Source organism: Drosophila suzukii, chromosome 3 (assembly GCF_043229965.1).
Source record: "Drosophila suzukii chromosome 3, CBGP_Dsuzu_IsoJpt1.0, whole genome shotgun sequence".
In the NCBI taxonomy this organism is placed as follows: Eukaryota; Metazoa; Arthropoda; class Insecta; order Diptera; family Drosophilidae; genus Drosophila; species Drosophila suzukii.
In genome coordinates this window covers 8,054,320-8,062,210 of record NC_092082.1, presented here as the reverse complement: position 1 = coordinate 8,062,210, position 7,891 = coordinate 8,054,320, and the positions used below count along the sequence as shown (strand labels likewise).

General features: G+C 39.6%; 1 protein-coding gene across 1 annotated transcript; it reads left to right on the top strand.

The window, feature by feature from the left end:
- The first annotated feature begins 6,278 nt into the window (after positions 1-6,278).
- Positions 6,279-7,172, top strand: LOC108012724 (uncharacterized). The gene has a single exon (XM_017078156.4). The coding sequence runs from the start codon at positions 6,434-6,436 to the stop codon at positions 7,061-7,063; it is 630 nt and encodes a 209-aa protein (XP_016933645.2). The 5' UTR covers positions 6,279-6,433; the 3' UTR covers positions 7,064-7,172.
- Positions 7,173-7,891: the final 719 nt, after the last annotated feature.

Below are 7,891 nucleotides of genomic sequence, written 5' to 3'. Positions count from 1 at the left end.
TCCCTCAGTCACATATGAGACAAATATTAGATTCAGATTTACGACACATTAGGACTCTCATAGGTACAGTAAATATTCATCATAGACACGCAAGAAGCATTAATTTATTAGGTACTGCATTAAAAATTGTAGCGGGTACTCCAGATTTCGATGACTTCGAGAACATAAAATTTACACAGAAAGAACTCATAGAATCAGAAAACAGGCAAATAAATATTAACACAAAGACCCAAGAACAAATAAACAGCATAACAAACGCGGTAAACATTTTGGTAAAAAATGCAAAAACAAAACAGATAAATACAGAAAATTTATATGAAAATTTGCTATCAAGAAATAGAATAATTATTTCCGAACTCGAAGCTTTGATGCTGTCAGTTACACTTGCGAAAATTGGAATAATTAACCCCGCGATTTTAGACTCAAACGATTTACAAAATTTAATCAATGAACATTCTACAAATATTACTATTACTGACCTAATGGAAGTCGCTCAAATAAAAGTTCTATTAGATAATAATTTTTTACACTTTATATTAAAATACCCTAAGCCTTACATAGCATGTAAAAAAATAATCTTGCACCCCGTTGAACACAACGGCACTATTCTTAATTTTGCTGAAGGCGATACTATAGCTGACTGCGGTAACAAAATTATGCCGATTGGAAACTGCACCGCTGCCCTTACAACAACGTTCTGCAGAGAAATGCCCTACACAACATGCGCACAACAACTCCACTCAGGGGGCAACGCACACTGTTCGACTCGCACGAGCCACCTCGAGCCGCTAACAATCATCGATGACGGCGTTATTATTCTCAACGACGGAACAGCTACGATCAACGGACAACTTGTAACTGGAACATTTCTCGTTACATTCGACGAAGAAGCAAAAGTAAACAACACCATTTACCGCAACGTAAAGAACTACGTAAAGAAATACCCAGCGCCAGCCGCATCAACGGTCATTAACATTACGGGCCACCAAGAATTATTGAGCTTACCATACTTGCAAAAATTAAATATGGAAAACTTACGATACATTGGTGAAATGGAAAAGGGGCTGGTAAAAAAGCCGATAGTATCTGGCCTGGCCGCGATCGCCTTTTTGGCCATATGCTTTACTATTTCCAAGCTCTATCAGAGACGCCAGCGGGTCCGTCGCCAGCATGACCTTCAAGTTATTATTGACGGTTTCAAAAAGTCCGAGGACGTCCTTCATCTAAGTGGGGGAGGAGTTAACACGATCACCCAGCAACAAGAAAGTTCCCAGGCTAATCCCGCATAACGAGACGGGAATAATGCAAGGCCAGCGACACCTGCGGACATTGCACAACGACGGTGCTACGGTCAGCGCAATCAGCGGGCAATGCACTGCGACGGAAGCAGCGGTTGCCCAACCCAATGCACAAGTCGCCGGGTCAGCAGTTTCAGAGCATAGGGCTAGCTTACATTTTAAGAATTTATGTACTTATGAGTTAGTTGAATTTTGGAAATAAATCGTGACGGTCATCGCCGCGCGAAACCAAACTCGTCTCGAATAATTAATTTATATATTATAATATATATTTTTAAATATATTTCAGAATTACAGAAAATATATTGTTAATAACCGCATTGCATTCTAAAATCTACATACATCTAAGAAAAAATATTTAGTTTATTAATATAATAAATATGTTAATACAACTTTATCTATAAATATTTATTTTTCTAAATATAAAAAAAACAATATTTGGATGAAAAATGTAAAACGTAGCACTTGGTTTTACAGATTCTGCTATATTAAATTCAAAATTTAGGAATTTAAAATTAAACCATATTTAAAATTATCGTTCCTTGTTCTTTTTTTGAAAGGTGTACATATTTTTAGTAATTTTTAATTTAAAAGAAATAAAGTGTTTAGTTTTGAAACTTTGTTTTTTGATGTTTAGATTTAAAGAGACTTTAGTAAGGTGTAAAATAATATTTTGTTACATGTCATACTTATTTATTTCGTATTTAGATTTATTAAGATTTTAGTTAGTTGTAGAAACACCTGCTTTTCGCAGTGCATGCGTGCGCCTGCTGGAGGGACTGCGCTGAATGCAACGCCTGTGCCAAGGACATCGAGGAGCAGGAGCCAGCGCAAATGCGGCCCCAAACCCGTAAACGCCCGCTCACACGTAACGATATAACTTGAAAATGCTGTTAGCTACGAAAATTTGCTGTCGGACTTTTTGCCCGGGAGTAGGCCTAATTTGACTGCCGCCCCTCGGACTTCTGGCCGGAAATGCCACCCCCTTTTTGGCCCATCCAGCGGAAATGCACGCACCATTGCATCAGTATCTGTATGCGTGCAATTGCAAATTTATGCACTGCGCTGTAAACAAGGCAAACATTTCCGCCATCGAGTGTGCGAGTGCGAAATTCGAATGCGTCGCACAATTGTGAATTATTTACAGCATACTTTGGGCGAGTGGCGCGGTGACTTTGACTCGATTCGTTTCGATTCGATGCGATTCGATTCGAGGCGATACCATGCGAGTCTGGTCAGCGACAAACCTAATTACAGTAGCAGGCGGCAACCATTTGGACGTGGGCAAAAGGACCCAGGACCCAGTACCCACGACCCAGTACCCCGAACCTCTTTGTGCACTCGTTTACCCGCGCAAATTGCTGTCCATTCAGTTAGCTTTTAGAGTCCTTTGCCGCACGCACACCTCGCCAAAAATTCAACAGCCGGGCCACATAACTTTCGATCCCACCGACAACTGACTTTTCAACTCCGGCTGAAAACACAACTGCTCCTTTTCCCTGGGCCCGCTGTCAAGTGGGAGGTCCTCCGGCAAAAAGTGGGTAAAAACTGCCTGCTGCAAAATATTGTGCAATGCGCTGCCAAATAACAAAACAAAATAAAAGTTGCCGGGGACCAGAGATGCACAGCAGAACATAACATAAAAAGCTGAATAGATTAGCCAAAAAGTTGCAAGAAATTTACAAACTAAAAATGAGGAAAAGAGAAAATGCAAGCTACAAATTGTGATCATTACCTAAAGTTATTTTTAAACCTTTCTTTATAAAAATGGCTTACATTGTTTTGAAAAAGGCAGCTTTGATTAAAATACAAATATGGTGTAAATATGTCCTTTTTGGGCCATGTCCTTTACTTAAAAACAGAGAAAAGGGCCTAATTTAAAGATACTAATAAGAAACTTGAAGGTTGTTTCCAATTTGGGTTTACCTATCATTATAATTTACTGCTAATTGTTTGGTAACATCGGCTTGGACAATAACGTCGTTACGAAAGATTTTTCATTCTGATTTTGGACTTTCACATGTTTTTTGGTAGGGGTACTTTATCTCTGGCAATATCGTTCTGGAAAAACCTTCTTTAAAAAAAAGACAATATGGCAGCACTAACAGAAACATGAAGGCGGAGTGTCGATTTTTAAACAATGGGTAAAACCTATATAAGGGGTATTTACTAGACAAATAACACACTTCTTGTATATTAGAAATAAACTGGTTAGATTTCTTAAAGGTTAACGAGGGGTTTTATGGCATAGTCTATAATGTGAAAACTATTCCCCTTTTTTTTGATTAAGTACACATAAATGTTTCCTAAATAATTTTTAAACATTTCTTTGAACAGGATCTCTTAAAACAAGAAAAAAAAACAATCTTCAGATAACATGCTGATTAAAATATATCTTGAAGATACAGTTAACTTTTGTCCGACTGGCCGCATATACCCCTTTATAACCCTTTTTTATCGGAGATGAGTACATCGAGTGTAAACAGCAACAACGAAAAACCTTTAACGGCAAATGTCGAACCTCGACCCTCGACTGTCGAACTCTCTGTGTTGGTAGTTGTTAGCTGGCATTGGTATTGGTAGTCTTCTGGTTTGGGCCTGCTTTTCGACGGGCCCAAATGCGTTTGTCTGTCGCTGTGTCTGCGCCTGTTTTATTTTACTTTTGCATATTTTTTGGCGTGTTTCAACTATACTGCGGCGCTGTCTCTACATTTTTCAAGTTGTCTGCGTTTGACGTGCACGGATGGGCGCTCCACTGCGTCGGCGGTGGCAAAAGGGGGTGGCAGAGGGGTGGCAGGGGGTGGCGGAGCGGCAAGGACGGCGGCGGTTGGCGTAGTTACAGTTTTGCCCATCGACTGGTTTTCCCCGCGCTCCTTGGTGCGGTTGTGGTTCGTTGCTTGGTTATCGCCAGCGCCACCACTCACACAGCCAAAGACCACTGCCTGCACCACTACGAGTGCAGCGGCAACTGCAGGTGCACTGGGAGAAATATATAGCCTAGTTTGAAATTAAATAAACTGTGTCTTTTCCATTAAAATGTTTATTTATTACAAAAGATACTGGCGGAATGGAAGACGAAGTGCCTCTAAATACTTTCAACTTGATTTTGTAATGTTCCTTAGTAATCCAAAATATATTATTTTTAATGGTACGATTTTAAACACCTTAAAATCCAGTTTTCGGCATTGTCAAAATTATTATTTTTTTGGATTTATTACAATTGAGTGTTATTGAATATCTTGAATTTTTGAGAACTGACAATCTTAGGAATATATATAGTTTTCTAGTCCATAAATTCTTCTTTGAAAAATATTACGTTAATTTTGTTTTGATTTTTGGTTTATTTTTTATTAAGCAACTGTATATAGTAAGTTTTTTTATAGTTGAAAATTCGTCATATTTAAACCAACTTCTTTAGAGCTAAAACAATTTTAGGGACCAACTCCTTTGAGATAATTATAGCTGTAGGTTTAGGAACTTATTGGTTTATCTAAAAATTTTTTTCGATCTTTCAATAGCCCACCCCAATCTTATTGCTCTTATCGATCAAGTGTACCCATTTTTTTGAGTGCACACCAGCAGAGGCAGCAACAACGACTTGGGTGCTGTCGGTGAGCCTGTTTTTTAGTGCCTTCCGTAACCATTAAATTTTACGTTTTTATTAGCGCGCACACAGACACACACACAGTCACACACACATACAGAGAAGGGAAAGGCCGAGCGCGGCCAGATAGTAACCCCCCACCTCATCACCCCCACCACCCACAACCGCCCACTCTGCCGACAATTTTTGAATATTTCCGTTTTGGCTGGCAGTTTTCGGTTTTCGGCTTGTCTACAAAATGCAGTTTTGCATGCACTTTGGCCTCGGCGCAAAAAGTCAACCGAAAAGAGACAATAATAAGTGCACAGCACAAAGAACGGAACCAAAAAAAAGGGCGAAAAACAGCAAAAACACGGCGAAAAAAGGAAAACCAAGGAACGTGGAAAATGGAAAATTGCATTGCGCTTGGAAGTATGCTATGGTTTTTATTTTTGCCCACCTTATCAACGTCTCAGATCGGTTATGGCTGATGGGAAAGGGGTTTTGGGATGGGGCAGTGGCAAAAGTTAGCCAAGATAGCGAAATATTGTCGCCCAACAAGGACCTGAATATTTTCGCAATTTTCAGGGCCTGCAGCACAAAAAAAGGAAGAATAAAACGCAATCCACTAACTATAAGGAAGTTCGAGTTGCAATCGTGGGCGGTTCCAAGCGAGTTGCGGCAACCCAAAACGGTTGCATGTTCCAGGGGAAGAGCTTTAATGTGTTTGAGCCTAGCCAAAAGCTACTCAAACCTTTGCAGAAGCCTCTAGAAAAGCTCAAACCTTTGAGACCAAACTAGTTCGACCCAGCCTTTCGGATCTAACAACTTGTTTGACATCCACAATATCTAGGTTGCAGGGTTAAGAGGATAAAAAACTCTTATACTTTGTCCGGACTCAACATATTTGAGATAAAATAGATATTTTAAAAAGGTAAATAGAAATTATTTTTAAAAAATAATTACATTAAAATTTTAAAAATGTTTTAAAGTATGTACATATGTATTTTACGAAATACAATACTCCTAATATATTTTAACTTATTGCATGTTAATATGAAAGTATGGCTAAACTTTAGTGATAAAAAAATGTAGTAGCAATAAATAAATAAATTATTAAAATAATATGTAAAAACACATAATTTTGATAAACCTGCTTTAGATGAATTCAACATTTCACAATTATAAAAATCGATGGAAATTTTAGAAACATAATATAAAATAAACACCAAAATTTGGGAAGACTTTTGGTATTTCTTCCTTAGATGGATGCAACATAAAAATTGCCAACATTCTTAAGTTGAACATTTTTTAATTAGCATTACCTTGTTTTATATAAAATTAAAGAGGTTAAAAGGACCAATTAGTAGTTTTGATCGCATTGATACCCCGAACTAAGTAGACCCGCCGGAAGACTCAAAGTAAGGCTCAACCTTTCGGAACAACCGCACCAAAATTAACCGAAACGAAAATTCAAAACCCATCGGACCTAACCGCTGCCAGTCAGGACCCTCACAGATCTGGAGACCCTAATCACAGGACCCAAGATATAATGGAGCTGTGCCACAAGTTGCGAGTGCAGTTGAACGACTTCTTCTACGTGAATTACCCCTATATAGCTCTATATAGCGGAATGGGCGTGGCCATGACCGCCTACTTGCACTACCAGTGGAAAATGCATCACTACGATCTGATGTACTGGAAGCATTTGGCGGAGGCCTTCTCGCAGGAAATTGACTTCTTTCAGCTGGCCATTCTACTGGTGATATTCGCGATTAATGCTATTTTCGTGTTTATTATCCTGAGCGTGTATTTGCGCCCAACCATCGATAACAATGGTGAGATGTCGCTGCTGGAGATCAAGGATCGCTATGCCCGCTTTATCCTGATCCGGCTGATAGCCTGTTTGGATCGCATCCAGTCCAAGTTGTCGGCCAAAAGGAAGAGTCTCACCTTTCAGCACTATGCCAGGGCCCATACGAATATGGTAAAGGCAGTGGCCCTGTTCCGCAAGGATGCACGCAAGCTGATCCTGCCCAACGAGTCGGAGATCCTGATGCCCATCGAGGACATCTATGGCGTGGCCGAGGACGAGGAGCGACTCCTGCGGCGATCGGGCTACTACAAACTGATCATCGACACCACGGACGAGACAGTGAAGACTCTGTTCAATGCCAAGTGAGGCAATATCCTGTTCTAACTACCTATCCCAACCAACTAGCTGATCCGGTTCCGATTCAAACTTTGAGTAAACTGCAGTTCCCCCACTAATTGCCTTTATCTACTACTACCAAGCGAGGCTCGCCTTCGCAGTCCCCCGTTCTTAAAGCCGTTTTATTGTCTCAATTGTTTGCCTTTGCCAGCTTTTTATGGCCGTATTGTGCGCCGGGCCAACAATAACAGGCCAGTCGGAGACTGTCAGCCATCCCCATCCCCATACCCATACCCATACCCCAATAACAATAATGGCAAAAGAAACAGAAACAGGAGCTGTAGCAGTAGCAGTTGCAGAACCAGAAACAAAACTCCAACCAGAAACAGAAACTAAAACTAAAATGCCAGCCCATGTCTGCACAGCTCAAAACAATATCTAATGTTGTCTACGGCAAAATATTTTGCAAGCGTCTTTTTGTTTTGCCCGCTTTTTGTGTCCTTCAGGCTTTTGTGTTCCGACTTGTCTTTAAAATTAGCTAAAAGGCTGTGTAAATTTAAGTCAGGGTGGGGAAGTGTTGTTTGTACAGAAAAATGGTGAAGGCATAGGCTCAGAAAGTTCCATTTAAAAGTTTCATTTAGTGCCAATAAAAATCGTTCAACCTTTTAAGGTTTAGGTTAAGGAAATTTAACTTTATTAATTTGCTCGAGTTATTTCTTAAAAGTTAATATTAAAAACTTTTGAAAACAATTTCGAAGGGTGGCTCACAAATCATTTGGCTTTAAAAATTCGATTTTAAATATATTTTTAGGTGCCTGAAAGTAGGCAGTGAATAAAGGTTAGTCCTCTGAACTTAAA

What these genes read in the sequence shown, in the direction of transcription:
- LOC108012724 (XM_017078156.4), top strand. Translation starts at nt 6,434, where the DNA reads ATGGAGCTGTGCCACAAGTTGCGAGTGCAGTTGAACGACTTCTTCTAC.